This window comes from Dromiciops gliroides, chromosome 5 (assembly GCF_019393635.1).
Source record: "Dromiciops gliroides isolate mDroGli1 chromosome 5, mDroGli1.pri, whole genome shotgun sequence".
In the NCBI taxonomy this organism is placed as follows: domain Eukaryota; kingdom Metazoa; phylum Chordata; class Mammalia; order Microbiotheria; family Microbiotheriidae; genus Dromiciops; species Dromiciops gliroides.
In genome coordinates, this window is record NC_057865.1 from 44,591,731 (window position 1) to 44,619,576 (window position 27,846).

General features: G+C 40.5%; 1 protein-coding gene across 1 annotated transcript in view; it reads right to left on the reverse strand.

The window, feature by feature from the left end:
* ULK4 (unc-51 like kinase 4) overlaps positions 1–27,846 on the reverse strand; it is a 669,562-nt gene that overhangs the window by 612,008 nt on the left and 29,708 nt on the right. Inside the window, exons 8-14 of the mRNA XM_043966928.1 lie at positions 18,604–18,679; positions 16,132–16,227; positions 10,261–10,376; positions 10,024–10,096; positions 8,001–8,097; positions 6,478–6,582; positions 4,467–4,527 (exon numbers count right to left, since the gene is read on the reverse strand). Coding sequence (XP_043822863.1) covers positions 4,467–4,527; positions 6,478–6,582; positions 8,001–8,097; positions 10,024–10,096; positions 10,261–10,376; positions 16,132–16,227; positions 18,604–18,679 — 624 coding nt within the window. The remainder of the gene's footprint in view (positions 1–4,466; positions 4,528–6,477; positions 6,583–8,000; positions 8,098–10,023; positions 10,097–10,260; positions 10,377–16,131; positions 16,228–18,603; positions 18,680–27,846) is intronic.

The following is a 27,846-nucleotide window of genomic DNA, read 5'->3' on the forward strand; positions in this document are numbered from 1 at the left end:
AGCGGATCAAATGAGATAAAATAAATTAAGCTCTTTATGAACTTTAAAGAGATCTAAATATGTGTTATTAATACTATCATTTTAACTCTCTCTAAATCCCTCATCATTTTTTCATAAAAGAGAGGTAGATGTCTAAAGGACAGTATCACAAGTGGTACAGTGGATAAAGTGCTAGACGTGGAGTTGAGAAGACATGAGTTCAAATTCATACACTCAAAAAACTGAGGCAGACAGAGGTTAAGTGATTTGCCCAGGGTCACATAACTAGTAATAATTGTGTGATTATATTATAATTATAGAATAAGTATTATTATCTTAAAACCTAAAACAAATAATTCTGAGTATTAAGTTGTTGCTTTTTAAATCACATTCGTGGCAGAACAATGTACCATTTGAAAGCGTAAATGTCCAATGGTGACACAACCAAACTTGAAATACTGACTTGGGAAATAGCTAAGAGCAAAACACATCTCATTTATTCAGGAGCAATTTTGAAATTTTTTTCTTTTCTTTTTTTCTTCTATTAAGAAATTCTCAATGAAAGAAAACTGTAGAATAACTAGAGGGCTGTATCATCATCCATAATGCATCTAAATCAGAAGTGCCCTCCAAATCTGATTTTCCAGATTTGAGCGCTGTGCCTGGTACATAGCTGGTGCTGCCGTTGTTGTTTGTCCTACATTTTTGAAGAGGACCAATGACATCACAGGGTGATGCACAGAATCTTCAGCCTTGCTCTCTATTACAGTCATCGAAGTCAAGGGAACAAACAAAAATCAGTGGCCTGGGATGCAATGAATGACCTTTGCATCCTCCATGTCTGACCAAGCTCTAAGCACTCCACAGGGCCTGCTTCGGTCACCTTTACGGTTATTGCACAAACCATTCTCATCCGCCCATTGCACCAAGAGAAGTCTTCAAATGCTTGGGGTAGACGGCCCCCTAATTCACTGATGGATTTGTAGCCTGTCGTTCACCTTCAACCTGCTTTAGCCCATCTGCTGAGATGGTTTACCAGGGCGTGTGGCCCCTGTGTATGTAACAGCTGAATGAATCAAGTGGACACCAAAAGTAGATGAGCAGCCCTGAAAAGGACTCAGCAAGCCCTCACACCAGAGGTCCTAGTGCTCCTCGAACAACCCATACACCCCTGGTACTTAGTAAGTACTTAATAAATGCTTGTTGACTTTTTATAAGAAGGAAAGTGAACTGTATTTGAAAAGTTATCAGAAGGGGGCAGCTGGGTGGCGCAGTGGATAGAGCACCAGCCCTGGAGTCAGGAGGACCTGAGTTCAAATCCAGCCTCAGACACTTGACACTTACTAGCTGTGTGACCCTGGGCAAGCCATTTAACCCTCATTGCCCCACCAAAAAAAAAAAAAAAAAGATATCAGAAGCAGCAAAGAGATAGGAGGAGCCCGGAAGCATCCTTATATGGGTATAGGATGATAAAGAATGCCATCTACTTCCTGACAGAGAAGTGATGGATTAAACAGGCAGAATGAGATGCAAGTCTATACATGGCTAATATGGGGATCTGTTTTGCTTGACTATAAATATTGTTTTGTTTTCCCTTCTTCCCACTGATGAGAATGGAAGAAAAAATTCCTGATAATTTCAACACAAAATTATTAAAATAAAAAATTCTTTGAGTACAAACAGAGCAGGCAGATTGCCCACTCTCTCATTCTTACTGACTCGTCCACCTTTATTTCTGGAGTCTGCTTTTTTATGAAGACTTCTTTTACTCCACCTCTTGAGTGTAATTCTTCAATAATCATATGCTGAAGTCTACCTATACCCACCATATGACTCTCTATAGAGTGTTGGACCACTCCTAATTGGTTCTTCAGAGACTATAGTATTCCATAATCCACAGTCATTTGGCATCACTGGAAAAATACTAGTGTTAAAAAGATGGGGGGCGGCTAGGTGGCGCAGTGGATAAAGCACCAGCCCTGGATTCAGGAGTACCTGAGTTCAAATCCGGCCTCAGACACTTAACACACACTTACTAGCTGTGTGACCCTGGGCAAGTCACTTAACCCCAATTGCCTCACTAAAAAAAAATAAAAAACAAAAAAAGAAACAAAAAAAAAGATGGGATTGTATTATAGGAAGCGCTCTAAGTCACTGCAAGCAGAACCAGGAGAACCAATCTACACCGAAACAGCAATATTATAATGGTGATCCACTGTGAAAGACTTAACAGATCAACTCCATGACAGAGCACAGTTCCAAAGGAGTAGAGATGAATATCCACCTCCAGGGAGAAAGCTAAAGGACTTAAAGTGCAGACTGAAGCACATTTTTTTCTCTTTCTTTTTCTCGCTTTTTTCCCTGAGATACGGCTAATGTGGACACTTGTTTTGCATGACTGTCCGTAGTTATAAGTTCTGTTTTTCTTACCTCCTCACTGAGGGGGAGAGGAGGAAGGACCCGTGCTTGTGGAGCCAAGACGGCTGAATACAGGCCGGGACCCAGGTGAGCTTTCCCAATATTCCCCTCGAATAACACCTCAAATCAATTGTGAGTGGCAGAGACAAGAGAAGGTCAGAGGGAGACATTCTCCAGCCTAAGACAACTTAGGAGACCCACAGGATAGGTCGGCAGCACTGGGGTGAGTGTATGTCTGGAACATGGCAAGAGCGCCAGCCAGCAGCAGGCCTTGGAGGGGATCACAATGACAGCAGCAGTGGCAACAGCAGTGGCAGCAGCTTCAGGAGCTCTCGGCCCAGAGATGGTAAGGGAATCCAACAACTGGCCAGAAAGAGATTACAGGGCACCTTTACAGACCATAACCTGAACAACACATCAAGCTCTAATTGGCAGTGGCTGCTCTTTTCTGAGGCATAAATGTTAGCCCTGAAGGTGTCGGAGCTGGCTCGAGTCCACCCGGGCCCCTCGAGCCTCACCGTGACCCTGGAGCAGGCGACCCTGGGCTCCAGAAGGCTAATGAGCTCCGTCAGGTCCCACCACGCTGGGAAGGCTTTGAGCGTGTGTGCTCAGGACGAGAGCTCCTCCACATGACATTCCATCTCCCAGCTCCACGCCTAAGCCCAGGCTATCCCCCACACCTGTAGCACTCTCCTTCCTGACCTCAGCTTCTCTAGTTTCCTCCTAGACGCCATCATCTTCCATTGACTCTGCATGCACAGCTGCCTTCACTCCAAGGTGAGCTCCTCTGGGGCAGGGACAGTCTTTTTGCCTTTCTTTATAACCCTGGCACTTAGCACAGGGCCCAGAACAGCAGGAGCTGAACGAATGCCTGCTGACAGTGACTGACAATCAAGGACTGGCCTCAGAAAGTGCTAAGATGCTCATTATCTCTGATGCTTCTTTTTACCACAACAGTACAAGAAGCCATGTGCTCAGGAATGGAAGAACTTCAGCTGCATGGATGGAGAAAGTGCCCAGAGCAATGCAACAATGGATCTTTTCAAATCAGTAAAAGGGCAAAGCTTCCTCACAAGCCACACAAAAACAGCAGGTGGGCTGGAGGTGGCCCCCAGGCTGTGAGTTCCCATTTCCTTTGGAAGATCGTTTTTTGAATTCTTTGTGCATTTCCTCCAGTATTCTATTTGGAGCCGAATGGATTTTTGTTGGAAGCTCTGTAGTTGCTGTGGAGCGACTCTTCTGAGTTTGTGCCTTGGATATCCCTAGATCCATAATATTCTTCTGTCACTGGTATCTTTTCTGGTTACTCATTTTTCTTCCTTCCTGAATTAGGAATTGGTGTCAGCTTCAAGCTTCTGCACATATTTGGAGGAAATATTGAGGCTTTCTTTGGTCCCCATCTGTATCATTTAGAATCTTGCTATTACAGCTTTCTATGGGCGATGAGTATTGTGTTCTTCGAGGCTCTCAGGGGAGGCTTAGGCCAGTGAACTGCAAACTTTAAGTTCCCTAAGCAGTCATATCTGGGGTGTGATCTACTTCCTGCCCTCTCAGTCTGAGCTCTGCAAACTCTGATCTCTTTGCAGACTCAAGGCTGTAACATGGTTGGTTTTGTTGTGCTGAGCAGCAACAACAGCAACAGCAAAAAACCAAGCTTGCGATCACATAATAAGTATCATAAAAGCAGACACGACATCCTGGCCAAGTCCAATGCTCTGTCTAATATACTATGTCGCTTCATGGCCTAGGAAGATTCACCCTCACCTGACTCCTTAACAGGAGCAATTCTCCTCTCCGTGCAGAGATCACCCTCTTGTATGGGATGGCAAATGCTCTTAACCAGGTAGGTGGTATGATGATTGGGTTGGCTCCAAAAGGGAATTTTATTTTCTATGTATGTATTGTTTTTCCCCAGTATCCTTAATATAGATAGATGATTAAGCAATCAGGGCTTGGATGCATATGATCATAATTGGCCAAAGTAGAACACTTGTTCAAAAAGAAAATGCTGCCACATTAAAACATATCTGAAAGGATTTTGAACGTTTGTAGCTATTCCAGGAACATACCTGTATGTGCTGGCAAATGTAGCATTTTCACATCAAATCTAATGGGTGGTTGTTTCATTATCTGTGTTTAAAAAGAAAAAGTTTTATTCAAAACTTTATGTGTGCTTCCTACCATAAGAGACAAAATAGGTAATAATATAAAACATTCGTTACAAATAAAAACAAATATATCACACATTGATCCAAATCATCAAGTAACTAATAACTCTGCTTAGCTGTTTGAGAGCAGGACCTCTTCTGCTCTTGTCTCTGTGGGCCCAGGGCACAAGACTGGGCCTCATCCATGGCGCGTGATTAACAAATGCTTGCTGACTGATTGACTGATTCAGTAACTTCTTATTAAAGACCTACTATGTGTAATACAACATTCTAGGCAATTTGGAAGGCATGGACAAGACCCAGTTGATGGCATAGAGGAGGTTAAAATCTATGCCCACAGTTGAAACCATGGGCTCACAGACCACAGGATAATTTATGGAAAGGGAGAAGGGACCTCAGAGGCCCCCAAGTCCAACTCTCTTGTTTTTCTGATTCAGAAATTGGGGCCCAGAGAGGTTATGATTTTCCTCCACATCGCACAAGGCTATCTCTATCACCACTGCTTTAAGGAATCTTCCATAATTTTCCAACATGCATGAGGAACAAGCCGAAGGAAGAAGATGGTTATGGCAGTAACTGTTCTACCAAATCAAATGCTTTTTAATAGTCAAACAAACAATATGAGCCCTGGGATCTCGTATTCTCTACATCTTTCCATCAGCTGTGTAATGATAAACATGCTCTCTACTGTGGAGCATGGCTTGGGAAAACCTGCCTCTTCCTGTCTAATGACAGGACAAGGGGGCAAGGGATCTGTGATGTCCTCGATATTTCCTTTTTATTCTCTTTAAAAATATTACATAAAACACATAAGAGTGATGACTGTTAAATAAGAATTTTAAAAACTAAGTAACTATAATCTCCTAAGGCTATACATGATGAATTATCAAATTAATTGTACCAAAAATGATTCAAAAGTAACTGCTAGAGGAGTTTCTCAGAAGCATGAAGGGAAGGTGCAAAGATTCTTGATGGACAAGAATGATAATTTAAAATATTTATAGACACTGTACTTTATATAGTGAATTAAGGGCTTCAAAGACTTTTCTTCGCAACTTTCCTGTGAGGAACCTGATGCGACTGTAACAACAACAACAGTAACAATAATACCCATTTACATATGAGGAAACTGAGGCTTTGAGAGTTTCAATGACTTGTTCCTGGTTGCACAGCTAGCAGGTGAGCCCATGTCTCCTTATTCTAATACTCTCATACCTTCCACTACACCAGGCAGAGGGAAGAAGGAAAGGTTTTCCATGAGGGCAAAGAAACATAAATGAAACAGTTAATGGAATTAGAAAAGGAGCTAAAAAAAATCTTGAAAAACTAAGGAGTAGAGAGACAGGAAAAGGAAAAGAAATGACAGGAAATTAAGTGCAGATGAAGAACAAAAAAAAGGAGGTAAAAGGAAAAGTCAACAGGGAGAAAGTAGCTCCTGTAAGAGCCAGACCTGGAGAAGAACAAAAATAACATGTGGGACACATAGTAGGTGTTCAGCAGCTGTCTGTTAACTGGTTGATGGGGGATGGAGTCAAAGGTAAATAGAAAATGACTACATCTAGAGTCAGAAAAAGAGAAGTCTGAGCAAAGAAATGGTGATGTGTAGCTTGGAAAGAAGGAAAAGATAGCAGGTAAAAGACAAAGGAAGAAAAATTCACCAGATAAATGAAGAGGGGTAAAAAGTATCAGAAAGGTAGAGTATCTGAAAAGATTAGACAAGACATTAGCAGGAGACAATAATTAAGAGGGGAGGAAGAGATGGGGGCAGGAGCAAAAATCAAAGAAATGGAAGAAAAGCACAAGAGAAATACCACCAGAAGGCTGGTCATACATAAGCCAAAACCTATTTTGGCCCAAGAGTGTATATTGCAGGTTTCATAACTCCCACAGTGAATTTTACATTTTTTCATACCTTTGGATTATCAATTATTGGAGTCACAATGAGGTCAGCATCAGTATAGATAAGCTCCTTCATTCTGGACTCTATGTCTTGCTGAGATAAATATGGATTTTTCACCTGGAAAAAAAAAGAACCAATACTCAACTATACCTTTCTTTGACAAATCATTCAAATGGTCAAGTGAATCTGTGACCTCATTGTTTTGGGAGTTCCCTTTAATTTGACAAATTAAAAGCTTTTTAAAAGATGTCCATAAGAATGTTACTTCTTGCAATATTAGATTAATGCAACTTTATAATAAACTAAATAGTTTTTCCACTTTCTGCAAACACTGTGCAGCAATGCTTTCCTTTTCTGGTATCATATAATGCTGAAAAGATAAAGACCAAAGCTTTGATGGAGGAGGACCCATCCCTAAATCCACTTCAAAGGCCGATACAGAAATCTAGATTTTCCACTGTTGGAACACTAATATAGCTCACTTACCCATCTAGACTGTTCTTAGTCATCTCTCTCCCTACTAACTTTAAATCACAAATGAGATGAATGATTTCAAAATTAGCCAAAATGGTAACTCCAATGGCATAAGGAAGGGAAGCTTGTGATACTAAAAGGAACCCCAACAGAGAGCTACCACTACTAGCTCGAGGAGGACAACCCGGGTTCTGTCTCCAGCTCTGCCATTACCTGTGGCAAATTCCACATCACTTCTTCTCTTTGGCTTCAGCTCAATCTTCTTCAAATGAGGGAAGACTAAATGAGCCCCACAAAGTTCCCTCAAGTGCTAATGTTCTATGACCACGGGAACACTTCAGTGTCTGAATGGACTCCAGTGACCTGAAGTTTTGTTTTTTTGTTATTTCCTTACTTAAAATATAGGACCTTGTTTTTAGCATCCTGGGCTGTCATTCCTTAGTCACACACTGTCATTGTGACAGAAGTGATCTTCTCCTTTGCCTCCCCTCACTGATTCCAACATGCTACAATGAAGAAGGGAAGGTTGTAAATCTCCTGTTACCACCTGGTAAAATGGATTCAACTTCTAAATATAAGAATAATCTTCTATGGTTACGCTGCATCTTATTTCAGAGATCATACTAGTGTGATTAGATGGGATAACTCTTATTTCAATGATACCAAGTTGACTTAAGTAGATTTTGCTAACTCCATTTTTACATTGAGTTATTTTTTAAAAATCCATGAGTTACCAAATTTTTAATATAAAAAAATTAACAACTTTCCATAACTGAGACCAATAACAATTATAACTATGATTATGAAATAAAGATACAATTAACCTGCTACTTTGAAAAATACACTAGTCCATTCTTCTTCTATAGATATTTGAATTAACTCATTAGATTTTTGCATTTAAATATTTATGAAGTAACAATATATTTGCCAAAAGAACAAGGAATGTGACTTAATTTCATAATCTGTACCAAGAAATAATTTAACCATTGAAAACCAATATAAATAGTACTCAAATCCATAGTGTTTTCCTTAGATTTTGTTTCTCTGTTATTTATGCTTACCTCCATGGAAGGAGAAGCCTGCAGGGAGGGTTTATGGGTTACAACACCAGAATGGCCCAATCCTACTGTAGTGCTGGTTCTAGGAGTAGGGCGAGAACTAAAAAAGAAATGCCAACCCCAACTATTAAATCAGATTTCATAACATAGGTATTCCATTTTTGAAACAGTTCAGAACCCAAAATTCATAAAAGATCAATCTCTAGGTCATTAGACTCCAAGCCTAGAACAAAGCTAATGTTTAAGTTTTATGAATGGCATATCTTTTTGTTTGTTTGTTTGTTTTGGGGTTTTTTGGTGAAGCAATTGGGGTTAAGTGACTTGCCCAGGGTCACACAGCTAGTAAGTGTCAAGTGTCTGAGGCCAGGTTTGAACTCAGGTCCTCCTGGCTCCAGGGCCTGTGTTCTATCTACTGTGCTACCTAGCTGCCCCATGAATGGCATATCTTGATTTGATACAATCTGCTGTTCTGTGTTACCAACTGGTTACATCTATCATATGTATGGTATGTATACACTCACAGAGCAAACTAAAGGTGGGGGAATCAACAGTATAGCAAGCAGAAACCCAAGCCTCCCATTCAGCATCCTCTTTGGCCTGGCTTTATCCCACTGAGCCAACATTATTTCACTCACCTTCACCTATGCTCTATTAATATCATTATTCTATTCCAAGGACCAGTACAAAATATACAAGAAATGGGGCAGCTAGGTGGCGCAGTGGATAAAGCGCTGGTCCTGGATTCAGGAGTACCTGAGTTCAAATCCAGCCTCAGACACTTGACTCTTACTAGCTGTGTGACCCTGGGCAATTCACTTAACCCTCATTGCCCTGCTAAAAACAAACAAAAACAAAAACAAAAAATAAAATAAAATAAAATATATAAGAAATTCTATGAGAAATTCTATAATTCCTCTTAACGCCTTTCTTTTTTTGTTTTGTTTTGTTTTTTTGGTGAGGCAACTGGGGTTAAGTGACTTGCCCAGGGTCACACAACTAGTAAGTGTCAAGTGTCTGAGGCTGGATTTGAACTCAGGTCCTCCTGACTCCAGGGCCAGTGCTCTGCACCACCTAGCTGCCCCTATAAGGCCTTTCTTGATGACACCACATAGAAGTGATATTTCAGGCCATTTTGTTGGTTTTCCTCTTATGCACTTAGCAATTTTATAGCTCATATCATGGAGATGTGTACGTCTGTAGATAGCATCATTCTCTTACTAGAGTACAAACCTCTTAAAGACAAGAAATGTTTGCTGTTTTTCACCTTTAGGCCCTACTACAATAGGTGTATGTTGTGAATTAGTAGGTGAATGTGTTTGTGAAGTATAGGATAAAGACACAGTTAAACCTCACAATACTCCTTGGCCATATAAAGGAATATAAGCCAACATATAAAAAAACACAACTTGGTCTTCCATACATGGCCCAAGTCCATAGAAAAGCAACTGCTGCAGCCTTAAATCAATGCCTTACAAACATGGAGAATGATTTCATTTGGCAAAAACAAACCCAAAAGAGCATACATTTCAATTAGGGTTTACTGATAATTCTGAATTATAAAATTAGAGGCACAGGAATTAAGTTCACGTATAAGCCCCCAAAAAGTTTTTATTGTTTGTTCTTCATTCTCGAAGAGGACCATGACATCAGGAGGTGATGTCATGACTTGCAGTGAATTGGATTTAAGTGAGGGAGGGCTGTGCAAGGTCACCAACCTCATGCTCTCCTCCAGAACCATCTGGGTCCAGTGGCAAGAAATTTTTCAGGACGATTGGAGATGGCCCTGGATGCTTAAGGCAATTGGGGTTAAGTGACTTGCCCAGGGTCACATACCTAGTAAGTGTCTGAGGTGAGATTTGAACTCACATCCTCCCAATTTCAGGGCCAGTGCTCTATCCATCGTGCCACCTAGCTGCCCAAACAGTTTTTATAATAAGAACTGAATAGAGTACTTAGTCATCAAGAGTCATAAACAAGCATATTCTTTTTTCCATTAAATTCTTTTCTGCTTTTTCATTTTACATACCTGAGAAGAAATATAGATTCATTCAATTGACCACTTCCAAGAGCACTCTTGGGCCGCAACTCTGCTGGATTTTCTGTGACAAGAGAGCAAACTATTATTAACACCCATAAAGGAACAACAACAACAAACAATCATGAATAAAGCATGTCGCTGTGATTTAAAGGCCACCCTGCCTGGGAAATGAGGTACAATTAGCAACAGCAATCTTAGAGGAGGTTACTCACGTAAAAATCTTACCTAGTTTAAAAGACTTGTTAAATTGTTGGCTGATGTTCACCCCTGTAGTCTGCACATTCTCTGTGCTTTTCAACAGCTCTTCACATTCTTCAGGTAAAGAATGCTCCATGATTTTTCTGCTTGACAATAAAAGAAACTGGCTTATGATCCACAATAAAAACTATGTTTAGAACTGTCTATATGGAGAACCCATTTGGCAAAGGGCATAGCTAGCTGCAGAACCATGAGCAAGTCCTGTCCCTTCTCTGGGCCTGTCTCCATCTGTACAATGGGAGTTTTGGTCCTGATCAAGTTGAGGAATCTCAAAGGTCTAATGTTCTATGATTCTATATCCTCAATATCTTAGCAAAGTGACAAATTTAGTTGTTAAAGATCATGAGTGGCTTGGAGAAAGTATTTGAATTGAAGAAAGTTACTATATGTGTATATGTATATTTGTGTAAGTGTGTGTGTGTGTGTGTGTGTGTTGGTCTTTTGTTTTCAAAGAGGACCAATAAGATCACAAGGGCGATGTCTTGACTTGCACATGAATCGGATTTAAGTGACACAGAGCATCACAAAGTTGTCAGCCTCATTCTTTCCTCCAGAGACATGTGTGTATACATAGACATGGTGCTTATATATAGAGAGAGAGATGTTGATATATATATATATATATATATATATATATATATATATACATATATATATATACACACACACACACACCACACACACATACATACACATTTATATACATACACACCATACACACATATACATACACACAGAGATATTCAGAGAACTAAGGACTATGTTTGTCTGTGTGTGTATAAACACATACACATACTTATGTAAATTCTCTCTCTCTCTCAACATAAATGATGTAGCACCAGTGGTGAGGTTTAAATGTCTCTTTAAAACAAAACACATTTATCATGATCATTAGAAGACTTTTTCTTACAAGGCCCTCAAAGGTCAAAGGATCATAGATCACACCTCTAGAGCAAGAAGGGGCCTCTGTAGCCAGCTAGTCTAAACCTCTCATTTTTATAAATTAGGAAACTGAGAGCTAGAGAAGAGAAATTATTTGCCCAAAGTTCACCCAGATAGTAAGCAGCAAAACAAGGCCATGATTCCTCTTTACATTCTATTTTTTTTTTTAAATCAAGTGTTGGGGCAGCTAGATGGCGCAGTGGATAAAGCACCGGCCCTGGATTCAGGAGTACCTGAGTTCAAATCCGGCTTCAGACACTTGACACTTACTAGCTGTGTGATCTTGGGCAAGTCACTTAACCCCCATTGCCCCACAAAGGTAAAAAAAAAAAAATCAAGTGTCAATAATAAGGAATACAAAAATTACCTAGATTCACAATGGGATAAAAGCAAGGCTAAAATGGCTCATAATATTTAGTACAATGTTCTAACCATAATAAATTTTCTAACCATGTTGAAAACATTAAATCAATTAAATATGGAATACCTTTAACAGAGAAAAGGAAAAATAAATCTCACTGACAGCTCATGTCAGAATATTCGTAGACATAAGAGATCTCAATCTCCAATTACATCAAAGAAATCCTTCCACAAATGTTGAATATAAAAAACAAAATCTCAATCATACTAACAGCTCAGAACCTAAGGAAAAGTTAAACCTCGCAAATACCTAATTCTAAAATAGCTTTGTGCCAAACTAAACACAATCTAAAGGAGTCTTCCTAACTTACTCTCCCGCTTTTTCTTCTCTACTAAAATGGACAATATATCACAAGGTAAGACAACTCATAAAGGCCATGGGCAACATTTTGGCAGCCTCAACTACACAATTAACTAATTTTTAAAAATCAAGATAGTCAATATGATAGTGACAAGACAGTATGTAGCAGATCACCAAAACAAGAAAGCAAAAAATAATGGTAGCTACCATTACACCCTTCATGAAAGCCACAGATAAAAATAAAGTTGCGGGGGCAGCTAAATGGCGCAGTGGATAGAACACAGGCCCTGGATTCAGGAGGACCTGAGTTCAAATCCGGCCTCAGACACTTGACACTTACTAGCTGTGTAACCCTGGGCAAGTCACTTAATCCCAATTGCCTCACCCAAAATAAATAAATAAATAAATGATAAAGTTGCACTGTGATTTCCAAAGTCATTATAGTCATGCATTCACAAGACCTCCTACTGTGGCTAAAAAGTTAAATTGTAAATCAATAGCTACTGTAAATTTCCAATCCCAGAGAAAATGTCAGATTAAAGTTATAATCAAGTTGTCAACCTACCTAAAGATATTAGACATGATTCCTGAAGTCTAATCAGTTTAATTAGTACAATGTGGATTTAACAAATATTGAAATAAAATACCTTAATTATAACTTAATAACAAACCCTTGTGGTAAAATTTGTTATATCAAACTCCATGTTCCGATTCAGGCACGAGCCCCAACTTACAAATAAAGAGTACTAAATTCACTCATTTATTCATTCAGTACTCAATTCCTAAGCAGCCACATAGAGCATCTACCCTAAGTGTTATTGGCACATAGAGTTTAAAAAGCAATTACTACTAATGTCAAAGAGTTTAGAATAATTCAGGAGATAAGGATAATGGAAAAAATTAGAAAACATCAACAAGTAGATAATGTATAACAACGTAACTGTCCCTCCTCAGGACTGAAGGAATACAAAAAATGGGAGTGTCTAGAGCAGGGTTTTTTTAGGGAAGGCCTCTGAGAAGTGAGATTTTAAACTTTTTAAAATCAAGTGATAGCTTTAGCAACAAAGGTGGGAGAGGATTTCAAATAGAAGCAAAGGCAAGGACCATCAGGCCATATGTAGATGGTATTAAGGAGATGGACTATTAGAGCAGGAGGTATTACATTGGGAAATGACACATAATTTTTAAGATAATAGGAATAAGTCAAACCAAAAGCAACCAATTCTTAGTCATAACTAATAAAGGGAAGCAATGGTATGACTAAGCAATACCTCAAAACTGTAGAATATCCATCACTTACACACACACACACACACACACACACACACACAGACATACACACACACACCAAAAAAAGTCACATTCAGCTTTGGATTATGTAACATGGTTTACTATTTTTTTTTTTTTGCTAGAAGATTTTAAAGTAGAATCTCATTTCTAGAAGACTCTTCCTTTCTAATACCATGGTCACTGTATCTGCTGAACAAGGACTTTCCCTCACAAATACCCTGTGAGGGGAGCAGTTCAGTTATCAAATATTTTACCCCATGTTACATTCTAACATAAGAAGTAGAAATAGGCACAAAGGAATGACTGAATGAATGAGCATTTACTAAGCATTTACTATGTGCCAGGTACTTACCAAGTGCTGGAGATTAAAAAAAAACCAAAAAAACCTTTTTTTCCAAATAAAACATGCAAACAAGTCAAATCCCTGCCCTCAAGGAGCTTACATTCTAATGGGAAAACACAAACACAACACGAGTGGAGCTAGACTAGAGAATGGAGAAAGAAAGTGGCAGCAGTTTGGAAATGGGTCAGAGTAAGATGAAGCCCGCTCATGGGACCCAGAAACAGAATTCAGGCTCTAGTGGGATGAGGTAGAATCATCATCCCCATTTTACATTTGAGGAAACTGAAGCTCACATAAGTAAAGGAAGTCACTCAACGTCAAACCATGACTGGGTATTAAAGACAAGGATCAGAGTCTGGTCTTTGTTTCCAACAGCTCAGGGATTTTGAAGTCCTCACTGAAAAGTCATTTCTCTTTTCTGATGCTTATTTCTTCCTCTCTTTGTACAACTACTATCAATGTCCAAACTCCTTACAGGAGCCCAGCTTTGGAAAAATGCTACCAAATATGCACGAGCAGAGCCAAGTGTGAATAAAGCATTTTCTCTCTGTGTTTTTAATGAGACATGGATTGTCTTTAAATATTATTCTCTGACATGTGGATGTCATTCACAATGACTGAGAATGGGCATGCAGCCAAGTGCAAACAACATGGACACAGAACACAATCTGTTTCAAATTCCTCAAACTCTCATTTTCAAGTTGATTTCTCAGGGTGATTATTCTCTCTCAATGGGCATGGCAGAAAAGTTGGCTTCTGGCCATGGCCTGATCACTATTACATTCAAAGCCAACCCAGCATGAAGAAGACTATACACTAAGTGAACACTATGTTTAGAATCATGTAGAGCATTTCTTCACTTATCCTAAGGAGGACAACAAGGCATTTGCTGGGTGTGCAACTTGGGTCTTTTTCACTGGACTGCAGATAGAGAGTGCACACAACTAACCCCACAGAGCATCCAACCAACTCCATCAAACATCCCTTTCCGTGATTTATTCTGAAGGAGAATCCTTACTTTATGCATAATGAAATGATTGATCAGGAAAGACATCTGAATGTTTCTAGAGGCAGGAGATAACTGTGTGGTGCAGTAGAAAGAACACTCGCTGGCTCTGGAGTCACAGGGTTCAGATCCTGCCTTGAGCCACTGAACTAGCTAAGAGCCCCCGAGCAAGCCTTGCTGAGCCTCAGGTGGCTGAATGAGGTCATCTCCAAAGGACTTTTCCAGCTTCAGTTCTCCGGAGGAGAGAAGCAGGGAGACAGGGAGAGGAGGAGGGAGAAACACCAATTCTGCAACATTACCTTTTGTTTTTCACCTCGGGGCATTATTCTCCATTCCTTTTGAACATGAACAAATGACAATCTCATCAGAGATACAATAAGTGAGGAGAAATAAGGTGTACATAAGGTATGGCTCATCCTCCCTTCGGGCATGACAGCCAAGTGATCAGGTTTAGTATTATGGTGCACACAATGCAGATTTAAACAGCAAACTAAACATGGAAGCCCTAGAGAGGTGACGAGATGGGCCATTTCCAAATCTCTTTTCTGAAGTGTCTGCAGACATTTATGTAGCACATCAGCAGGTGATTTCTGTCTTAAAAATTTACTACCGCCCCTACCTTACAGAATGAGGAACAGTTGGGTAAGCTGTGGACCCAGCAATAACGCTTTCTATTTAGATAATGCTTCTGTGTATTTGAAATGCTCTCACATATGTTATCTCCTTTGATCCTCCTCGCTCTCCTCTAGAGGGAGATGAGGAAGACGGGAATCACTTCTCTCATTTTATAAATGAGGAAATAATGACAAACAGAGGCTGTGACTCGGCCAGCATTAGACAATGAAGTAATCGGCTCTCCCGATCCCTAGTTCAGGGTTCTTTCTACTACACCAAAGAATGTCCTGGATGTTGTATTTCTTTTGTATCCCCTACAGAGATCAGCACGGTGATGGACATGTGGACATACTCAAGAACTTCTTATTGAGGGCAGACTATTTTAATGTATGAGGAAAAAAACACACATTAAAAAGGTCCTAATTAAACCTGCTACATGTGTGTATATATAGATGTGGAGACAGAGATGGAGACATACACACCTACATCAACATCTATAGCTGTACATACACACAAACACATATATCATATACATTACATGTGTATAAATATGTGCACATATAGACACCTAATAGTTGGGTATACACATACATACAACTATATGTGTGTTCATGTATGCACAATGCATACACTTGTGCACACAGGTGTGCATATACATCTATGTCTAAATAATCATGCATACACAAATAAAAACACATAGATGCATATGTGCACATGCACTGTAGATCTACACATGCATATGTATATATACAAATATACATAGCTGAGACTTTCCTGTTTGGAAAGGAATATAAATTCATATTCATACAATTGATTTAGGCAGAAATGTAATGGCATAGAGCACAATGGTGATTCATATATTCACAACTACGCTTCACACAAAGAATTAAATTGATAAACCCTCCTAAGCAATGAACTTACCTGAAACTGGCATCCTGGGTGTTTGGAGAGTCACGGTCTTTTCTATTAAAAGCTTCCTTCCAAAACGCATGCTGTAATACACCTGCCCAAGTCAATCTGGGGAAAACAAGTGAACAAAGATTCAAATTGGTACCAAAGTGGAACTGATCATTTCCAGAACTTCTCCTCAATACTTAACACAGTTTACAAATTACATCACCATATATAAGTTCTCCTTCAAAAGACCTGTAATTTTATTAGTATTGGCACTCATTGTACATTGCAACCCTCTCTCTATCTTAGTGGGTGACTTGACAAACTGCTGGAACCATAAAAATTTACCCCCTGCTGGCCAACTTTTAAAGAAGAGGACACAAAAGTGGTTAAGAACTGATGTAGAGGGCAGCTAGGTGGTACAGTGGATTAAGCACTGGCCCTGGATTCAAGAGGACTTGAGTTCAAATCCAGTCTCAAATACTTGACACTTACAAGCTGTGTGACCCTGGGCAAGTCACTTAGCCCTCATTGCCCTGCAAAAAAATAAAATAAAGAACTGATGTAGAGGGAAAACTTTCAACTGTTAGAAAAGCAGTTTGCCTTCTGGAGAAAACTGATGATGAGATTAATCTTCTGCTATCTTTTATTAAGAAAAATCCTATTGATTTTATGCTTTTTAATGTTCTTTAATGAATGTTGAATTAATAAGTCCACAATAGCCTTAGGTTTCATTAATAGAATCCCTTCTGACAAAAGAAAACGAATCCTACCATAATTCTACCTACTACTGAAGCTGCTTCTATGCATAAAAAATAAATAGCATTATAATGGGATAACGTATGCTTTGATGAGAAAAAATGCTTTCTAAAAAGTGCTGGCCCTGGATTCAGGAAGACCTGAGTTCAAATCTGACCTGAGACACTTGACACTTACTAGCTGTGTGACCCTGGACAAGTCACTTAACTATCACTGCCCCGCAAAAAAAAAAAAAATGCATTCTAATTATTCAGTAAGTAAATTTGTGCATTTACATATCACAGTAAAACAGCCTGATTTTATAGTGCTGATGTCCAATGAAATGGTCCCTTTAGCATGAGAACCATTCATTCTAAAAGCACTTCCTGGTAGGCAGAGGAGAGTCAATGCCACAAGTTCGACATCAGCCAGATTCTTCTTTCCACGTTTTTTTCTTCTATACCATAGAGCTCCATAATGGACTCACTTATACAATGGTTCAAATTATGTCCCCCACCTATAAAGATTCATATAATCCGAATCTTGGAGCTAGACAGGACCTTAAAATAATTAACATATAATTAATAATTAAGTAGTTCAAACCACTTATTTTCCAGGTGAGATAAGACAGGTTCAAAGATATCCAGTGCTTTGTCTTAGGTCATACAGCAAGGCAGGGGCAGAATGAGGCCAAGAGAGGGGGTAGCTAGGTGGCGCAGTGGATAGAGCACTGGCCCTGGATTCAAGAGGACCTGAGTTCAAATCCAGCCTCAGACACTTGACACTTACTAGCTGTGTGACCCTGGGCAAGTCACTTAACCCCAAATGCCTCATGGGGGGGGGGGAGAATGAGGCTGAGAGCCCAGAACTCCTGACTCCCAGACCAATGATCTTCCTGCCATTATTTATGGTATCTATAAATCTCACCACAATATGAAGAAAGATGTCATTCAGGTACTATCTTTCCCCCAAGCACCAACATTACAACATACTTAGGTCTACTGCCTTAGAAATTCTCTTATGCATTTATGGGCACTATAGTTATACACACATGAATGCAGGAACCATATTTTTTTAATCACCCAGCTTAATCCCCTTCAGGAACAACCCCATAGGAAAAAAGAATATTCACTGAAGTGAAATGAATTAAAACACTTTCAGTTAACAATTTATCACAATACATATTTAGGTTTTCAGATAAATGTTTTCCCCACAGAGATAGCAACCCTTTTGAAGGTTTGAACCCCAATTCAACAATCTGACATTTGTCTGGCCTGATCCTGAGAATGAAAAGGAAATACACCATCCGTGTTCCAGAGCTATAACTTATTCACTCATTCCACTGGGGTTTGATGTGAAATGTAAAGACAAAGTAATTTACTTTAAATTACTATGGCCAAAAAAAACCCTAAAAAGTGAGAAAATTCTCTTCTCAGAGCTAAGAGAAGGTCTCTGTTTAAAAGAATAATCAAGGGGCAGCTAGATGGCTCAGTGGATAAAGCACTGGCCTTGGATTCAGGAGGACCTGAGTTCAAATCCAGCATCAGACACTTGACACTAGCTGTGTGACCCAGGGCAAGTCACTTAACCCTCACTGCCCAGCAAAAACACAAAACAAAACAAAACAAAAGAATAACCAGGAGTCACTGAAGAAAAATTCTTCATTAAGTACATTACCATTGTTATCAAAGGAGAAAGTGAGGTGGAAATGGACCCCCAAAATAAACAAATAAATAATGAGCTGGTAACAAAATACTCTACCTTTTTTGAGGTTCTTTTTGAAGTAATCCATCAAGTAAATTAACAAATTCAGAAGATGCTTCAGGAAGAGTACTATCTATAGGAAAAGTAAAATTTCAGATATGAAAAAGTTAAAATAAATTAAAATGTAAGCTCTACATGATATATGTCAATATTTCTAAGCAGAAAAATTTAAACAGTATTTATATAATATCAATTGATTAAAATTATATCATCCACTTTTAAAAGGCAAAGAGTGATGAAACATTTTCCCAAGGGCATAAAGCAACACAGTTCTTGGGCTAGGAAGGAAACTCCCAATTGAGTTATTTATATTTCCCTTAACAATGTAATGATCTCTCTGTCAATCATCCACCTTACAAACATATAGCTCTAACTACTAAGTATTTTTTACTCTTCTATGCTCTTTGACTTAGTTTCCTGTATAAGTAGGTAAGATTCAATATTTGTAGTCATTGACTCTAAATTTTACTTATTTATACTATACATAACCATTCACTCTGTTCAATTTGGGTCTGGAACTTTGTCCATATGCACTGTCTATCTAAGATCTACATACTGATGGACCAGATTTATGGCTTGACCATTCAGCATCTTATCATAATCTGGAAATTAGGCAATCTTCCTTTGCTTTGTTCTCCCCCATGAGCATGATTAGGCCAAACACTTTTGAGTGATTACAGATCTCATTTAGGATGCTCAGCAGTTTTCCAAGATTTGATGGAATCGGGCCAAAGTCATATGCAAACAAACCCATCTTACAGTGACCTCCCCACCTATAGAAAAAGCTTCTTCCAATTAGATACTGCACATAGACATCCTTGGTGAGCATTTTATTCCCTGCCTATCGAAACAGAGAATACACTGATTGAAGCTGGGAAATTGAATAGTGTTTTCAAACTCTCCCCAGAACAAAAGAACATTTTCTTACAAACAATATTCTGTGAAATGTACTGTGTACAAAGTAACAGCAATATTCTAAGATGATCAGCTATGAATGACTTAGCTATTCTCAGCAATACAATGATCCAAGACAACTCTGAAGGTCTTATGATGAAAAATGTGATTCGTACATCCCCAGAGAAAGAACTGATGGTGTCTGAATACAGATTGAAGCATACATTTTTTTTTACTTTCTTTATTTTTCTTGGGGTTTTTTTGGTCTATGTTTTCTTTCACAACATGACTAATATGGAAATGTTTTACATGACTACACATGTATAACCTATATAGAAATTGCTTGTCCTATCAACTGGTGGAGTGGGGTGGGGAAGGAGGAAGGGAGAAAATTTAGAACTCACGGTTTTAAAAAGGAAGGTTAAAAATTATTTTTACATGTAACTAGGGAAAAATAAAATACTAAATAATTTTTTTAAAAAGGAAAAAACCAATATTCTTCCTGTATATGGTAAAGTGGAGGTACATGGTGGGTTGGAGGAGGCTACAACCTATAAGTGATTAATATGTACATTAAAAAAGTGGCATAAGAAATGGGTCCAGGGAAAGGCAGTGAGCTCCTGAACTCATGACATGATCACTCCAAAAAACATCCAAATAAGGTCATAGGAAAATGCCCAGAGCAGCAAAACTCACAGAAGAATGTGCTGAAATCATCTTCTAACCAAGAATGGCTTGGAAGGTCAGAAGGAGGGAGCTGCTGTGCTGATACAGGAATCGGACCCAACCCCACAGTCACCCTGACACAAATCCAGTCTCGGGAAGTCCTCACCAGAGAAGGAGACCCCTAGAGCCTCTGAATCAGCTGAAGCACCAGTGTTGTCTGGAACTAAGCGCACAGTCTGGTGAGAGAGCTGAGGCCTGAGCAGGGGAGAGACTACAGGGATCTATGCTGGTGCTAAGGCAGAACTTGGATTTTACACACCTACTGAGAACCAGGTGGTAGGCTTGAGTAGAAGTGGGCCCCGGTGGGGGAGGGGCACAGGCTCAGGAAGAACCTGATTCTCCTTAAATCATACCACCTGGGACTTCTTAAGCTTGGGATACTGCAGCCTGGACACAGTGCCCCACTTTAAGGAGCTAAAAGTCTAGTAAAAGAAAGGCAAGATGAGCCGACAGAGAAAGGTGAGGACCATAGACAGTTTCTTCAGTAACAAGGAAGACCAAGGGGCACCCTCAGAGGAAGATGCCAACATCAGGGCCCCTATATCTAAAGCTTCCAAGAAAAATACGAATTGGTCTCAGGCCATAGAGGTGCTCAAAAAAGGACTTTGAAGATAAAGCTAGAGAGGTAGAGGAAAAAATGGAAAGAGAAATGAGGGTGATGCAGAATAAAGAGAAAAAAGTCAACAGCTTAAAAAGTCAAATGGAAAAGGAGGTACAAAAGCTCTCTGATGAAAATAATTGCCTAAGAATTAGGATTGAACAAATGGAAGCCAGTGACTTTATGAGAAACCAAGACACAATAAAGCAAATCCAAATGAATAAAAAAATAGAGGGCAATGTGAAATATCTTCTGGGAAAAACTGCCGACCTGGAAAATAGGTCCAGGAGAGATCATTTGAAAATTATTGGTCTACCTGAAAACCATGATCAAGGAAAGAGCTTAGACACCATCTTTCAAGATATTCTCAGGGAAAATTGCCCTGAAATTCTAGAAGAAGAAGCTAAAATAGAAATTGAAAGAATCCACTGATGACCTCCAGAAAGAGATCCCAAAAAGAAAACTCCTAGGAATATTATAGCCAAATTCCAGAGCTCTCAGGTCAAGGAGAAAATATTGCAAGCTGCCAAAAAGAAAGAATTCAAGTACTGTGGAGCCCCAGTCAGGATAGCACAAGATCTAGCAGCTTCTACATTAAAGGACCGGAGGGCATGGAATATGATATTCCAAAGGGCAAAAGAAATGGTATTACAACCAAGAATCATCTACCCAGCAAAACTCAGCATTATCTTTCAGCAGAAAAAATGGGACTTTAATGAAAAAGAAGGCTTTCAGATATTTGTGATGAAAAGACCTGAACTTTTTGACAAAATTGACTTTCAAATACAAGACCCTTAGAGAACCATAAAAAAAAAATTGAAGCTGGGGGACATACCTGGGGTTGTACAGTGACAACTGTCTCGTGTCTGAGGCCAGGTTTTGGCTGGGATCCCCCTGGGTCCAGGGGTGATGATTTGTCCACTGTGTCACTTAGCTAGATGATAACATCTTTAGGGTTAAATTGAGGGGTGAAGGGAATTCATTGGGGGAGGGAGAAGGGCAGAAGCGAAATCCTACATGAAAGTAACAGGAAAAGGCTTATGGAGTGGGGGAAGAGATGGGAGAGGAGCAGGGCAGTAAATGAATTTTACACTCTTCGGAAAATGCTCAAAGATCTTAAACTCATCAGAGCTGCCTCAAGGAGGGACTAACAGATACACCCAACTGGGTGGAGTAATCTATTTAATCTGGGCAGTAAATGAGCCTAACACTCATCAAAATTGGCTCAAAGACCTCAATCTCATTAGAATTGGCTCAAGGAGGGAATAATGTACACACTTAATTGGGTAGAGTAATCTCTATAACCCTGCAGGAAAATAGGAGGGGAAGGGGATAAAGAGAGAGGGGCTAAAGAAGGAAGGTCAGAGTTGGGGAGGGGACAGACAGAAGCAAATCCCTTTTGAAGAGTGATAGGATGAAAGAATATGGATAATAAAATAAATATCATGGGGAAGGGAATAGGATGGAAGGGAAACAGTTAACAATAGTAATCATGAAAAAGAGAAAAGGGGGAAAAATTGTACAAAAAATATTTATAGCAACTCTTGGTGGAAGCTAAGAATTGAGAATCAAGGGAATGTCCATCAATTGAGGAATGATGGAAAAAGCTGTGCTAAATGATTGTAGCGGAATGGACTTGTGCTACAGGAAATGACAAACAGGATGATCCCCGAAAAACCTTGAAAGACTAATGAACATTGATGTATGGTGAAGTGAGCAGAGCTGAGAGGACATTGTGCGTAGTGACAGCAGTATTGTTCAATGAGTAATTGGGAATGACTTAACTACTCTCAGCAGTGCAATGATCCAAGACAATCCCAAGGAACTAATGAGGAAGCTTACTATGCACCCCTATAGAAAGAACTGATAAAAAGAACACTTGTGGATTGTACATATAAAAAAAAAAGAAAGAAAGAAATGGGTCCAGAGATGTATGACTTGGAAAGAAGGTAGCTGATAATGTGGCCAGAAGCAAAGGAAAAGGGATGGATGGCCCATGTGTTCAATAAGCATCCAAAGAATGACAAGAGAGCTAGAGGAAGGCCTCTAAAATGCTGGGTAGCCGTCCTGCAGAGACTTATGGGAAATCACAGATAGCAGCTGCATATGATAAGAAGGCAGGTGGGTGTTGCACTCTGCACTGCTGGAGGGAGAATATGCACTGATGAAGTCACAGCAATGATGATGAAGCACATCATGAAATGCAATGCTACAACAGAACTTCTCAAACTGTGTTCCAGTAAGAGCAAAGGTTCTGCAATGTCCTCTGTATGACCCCACTAAGAAAACATCTGTAATGGTGAACAAGCACACACAACAAACCCATCTCTTTGCTGTTTTTGCCAGCTGCACATAAATAGGTACACTCTGCCAGGGTGCAGAACCACGGGAAATTAGCCTCTATATTCACAACTGGAACACTGGTTTCATGATGCAGAAGAGGATCATGCATCATAAACTCAGAGTCAGAGAATACAGAATTTTGGGGTTGGTAGGAATTACAGTTGCCCCCTCATCCAACCAATACCTAAAAAAAGAATCCCCAAGGGCAGCTAGGTGGTGCAGTGGATAGAGCACCGGCCCTGGAGTCAGGAGTACCTGGGTTCAAATCTGGCCTCAGACACTTAACACTTACTAGCTGTGTGACCCTGGGCAAGTCACTTAACCCCAATTGCCTCACTAAAAAAAATCCCCACTACAAATGCATCTCTCTTCCTCAATACTCCTGTTAGAATGTCCTTCCAACCAATCTTGCCCTCCCTCTCTTCATCCTCCACCCATTGTTCCCAGTGCTGTCCTCAGAGGCCAAACAGAAGCCTAATCCACTGTTCACACAGAAAGCTGTTAGATCCCTAAAGACAGTCATGTCTTCTCTGCAGATTAAGTGACCCTAGTCCCTTCAATTTAGCCCCAAGTGTTAGAACAATGTCGCCCTTTGCCACCCTCAGTATCCTCTTTTCATGCTCTCCAGCTCACCAGTGTCCTCCCTACTTGACAAGACCCTTGGCCTGGGCAAAAAGGGTCCCCTCATCCTCTGAGATGGGGACCAAGGACGGGGGAAGATGTCAAGGATGTGATGAAGAGGAGATGAGGGAACCAACAATGTTTGCATCTGATCTCAGTAAAACAGGAGGTGAGGTCATTCACTCAAAGAGAAGGGAAGAGTCATATCATAGGGGGTTTGAAGGAAGTTTGAAGGGTATGAAACAGAATCTATAAAAGAGTCAGTGAGAGATGAACAAAATGATTGCTGCACAGCAATGAGCGCCCAGCCAGGTGAGATGACGCACCTTTGGAGTGGATCCTATCAGGATAGTTTCACCACTTCCCTAGGAGCAAAGCACAGAGCAGATGGGACAGACAAGATAGAGGGCACTAGTAGGAAGGTCAGTGAGAGGATCTGGAGGTGAACCATTCAAGGAGAGGGGGCAGTGGCTTGTTGAAGTGGCTCACCATACAGGCACGACTGTGAAAGGAGGAGGCATAGATGATAAGGCCAGAACTGGGGTGATGTACTGGGAGACAAGGACAGACAGGAGAAATTCACAGTGAGGACTGAGAGAGGGTGTAGACAGACTTAGACAAAGGCAGAGGGAGAGATGGAACAATAAGAGATTGTAATCAGAAAGAATTTCAGAATCCAGATCAGGAGTAGCTAAGATGGAGGAGAGACAGAAGTTATGAGAACTGATGAAGTGGAAACCCAGGATGTGTGATTGAGCATTCGTATGAATATTGGGTTGTAGTGGAGAGGAAGGCTGCTAACCAGGTACCCAACTCCTAAAAAAAAGGGGGGGGTGGGGAATGACCTGAGACAAGAAGGATATCAAACAGGCGCTAAAAACAAATGGGGTCAGGGCAGCTAGGTGGTGCAGTAGATAAAGTACTGGCCCTGGATTCAGGAGGACCTGAGTTCAAATCCGGCCTTAGACACTTGACACTTCCTAGCTGTGTGACCCTGGGCAGGTCACTTAACCCCAATTGCCTTACAGAAAAACAAACAAACAAACAAAACAAATGGGGTCAGTGTCCAAGGACAAATGCTGCCAAGGGAAGGCTGGGGGGGGGGGGTGGGTAGGAGAGTGCTAACTCCTCCTCCTGACCCTGGGGGTCACAGCAGGAATGGAGAAAGCCAGGCTGCTGTGACTACCATGTTAAGGGCTAAAATTCTAGCTAGTCTGTCTAAAATATCCAATGAGTGGTCGCCAATAAATTATAACCTTTAGCAAGAGTTAGACTTTTAAGCGTTTATTTAGGAGAATAAGAATTTGGTAAAGAGAGAAAGAAAGGCCTAGATTCCTTTCTATTAAAGGGAGAGCGCATTTCTAGCTCCCTTCTCCACCAGCGTCCTCAGGAAAGAGCAAGACAGAGCGCTAGTCCCTTCCTTCTTCCTCTCACTAGCCAACGTCACTTCCTGACGCCAAAGAAAAGACTCCTGGTCTTGCCCTCAAAGACCTTCTCTTCATGGGCTGAACTCTTTTACAGTAAGTCTCCAGCAGGTGGCGTCATTCCAATTGTTACAACCATCAGCTGGAAACAGAGCAAGGGGAAAAGAACCAGAAGCAAAGGGTCTTGGTTAATGATAAAGCAGCAGCATTTCAAAGATTTCAGAAAGAGGGGAGGAAAAAGGAAGACAGGGCCAGGGAAGAGGTCCAGGGGTTCTTTAAACTGAAAGTAAAAAGAGGATTTTCCCTTATTCACCAGCAGAGGGAGACAAAACCACAGGAATCAAGGAAGGATTTTGCATTTGCAAAGAAGGTTCTTGGAGCAAAACTTGACCATTTGCAATTGTGAATCTCTATCACCCCTTTGTCCTGGGTCTAAAAAGCAGATCACTCAGGCAGCCAGCCACCGGGGAAAAAACCTCAGAGAGCTGAGGGGCACAGGCCAAAGAACTGAGGCAGAGCTAAGCGTGTGCACCAAGGAGCAGAGCCAAGAAGGCAGAGGAGCAAAAAGGACAGCTGAGCTTTGCCCCTAAACTCTTTCACAAGAATCTAGAAGGGCACCGGACCAAGCAGGGATCCAGTCACTTTTCCAGCCCGATTCAGCAGAGAAAGGCAAAGAGGCTTGGCGACACTGAGAGGCTGTTTCAGGGCAGAAAGAGGAGGTCCCAAATCCAGTCCAGAGGACGTAAGCACACACATTCACTTGAGTTGGGTGCAGGAAGAGGAGCCAACCAGCCACTCTGGTGCTCCCTACCTAGTCTAGGCCATTAAGAAGGGGAACCTGGGCCCAGGGTGGTGTTGTAGAACAGGGCTTCTTAAACTCTTTCCACTCATGACCCCAAATTTCCTGTGACTCCCCATCCACATTCAGTTACATGACCCAAATGTGGCCACGACCCACAGTTTAAGAAGCTTTGTTCTAGAAGCAAGCAGCAGCTGGGGTGCTCTGCCCCCAGGAGGAAAGTGGGGGCTTAGTGACAGCTTCCAGCCCAGCCTGAAGCTTGAAGAAAAACAATTAGGGAAGGAAAGAAGGAAATAAGCATTTATTAAGCCCTCACTCTGTGCCAGGCACCATGCTGAGAGCTTCACAAATATTATCTCATTGGAGCCTCATGACAACCCTGAGAGGTAAGTCTTGTTAGGATCCTCATTTTACAGTTGAGGAAATTGAGGCAGAGGACTCGTCCAGGGTAATACAGCCAGTAAATGTCTGAGGCCACATATGAATTGAGTTCTTTCTAGCTCCAGGGTCAGCACTCTATGCGCTGATTATTCACGCAGTACAGTGCCCTTTAGCTGCCTCTAGACAGAAATCCTGGACCAAAGTGGAGTCTGTAGTGCCGTCACTCAACCAGCAGACCTTTCCAGCAGGATGACAGGTGGATGAGAACTGCAGCAGACTACTGAAATTCCAGCTGGGGCAAGTTCACAAGAGTGTTTCTCAGACTCAAGCCCAGGTTAGGAACTTGCAAAGACCAGACCAACTTTGGAAGTACTGATAACCTTCAAGTCCCCTGAGCTGCCCCTGAAATCCTAGAATAACACAACACTCAATACCTCAAGAAAGCAATGATAGGACCAGCGCAGTGCCCACCACTAACATTGTCTGAAATCAGGAAATAGGCTTCTAGAATGAGTAAACCAAAAAGAAAAATAATCCCATCATAAAAAGCTCTTAGGATGACAGAGACATTCAAGATGAAATCCAGAAAAAGAAAACTACTCTAAAACATCTACAGGCAAAGCCTCAAGGAAAAACACAGCTTGAGCACAAGTTCACTGAGAATTCCTAGAATAGCTAAAGCAATAGTTTTTTGTTAAGAGTTTTAAAACATTTTTACATATGAGAGTGCTACAGGGAAGAAATGGAAAAGAAATTAGATTTATGGAAGAAAGAACTGGAAAAGGAGTAACAATTTGACAGCTTGACACAAGAAATATTAAACCTTACCTAAGCGACATTCACTAATATTAAAATGGACCAAATAGAAGATAATGACTCCATGAGACAATAAGGGTAAACTCAGGTCCTATAGTAAGAAAAAATCCTATATAGCTTCATAACCTCCCATTACCAAGAGCTATAATAAGAACTCATTACAGTTGTATGCAGTCTTAACCACAGAGAAGGTGAAGCTATATGACCTAGCCTTCTAGAAGGAGGAAAGGGAACTAACTCAACAATATTAGATTGTTAGAGCTCTGGAACTCATCCTTATAATGAGAGGAGACACTGGAGGTGAAAGAGGAAGAGCAAGAAACAGCTCCAACCTCTTTGAAAGAAGAGAATCATTTAAATGGCCCAACAGCTAAAGGAGCACAAAGAAAAAATGAAGACCACAAGGAGAAAAAAACTAGACTTTGCCTTCACTACTACTGTGAGTGATTCACCTGGTGCCAGTCTGGTGGGAAGAGAAAGGCCTCTCCAGAAACCCCAAGTTCAATTCCCTTCCCAAGAGAGTCCATACCAGAAAAAGGCACCAAGAGTCTGAGGCTGTACATATGACCCAAGGGAGAAGTCGGAGGGAGTAGAAATGTATCCTTTATTTATGGGCTATTATGAATAATGAAAACCAT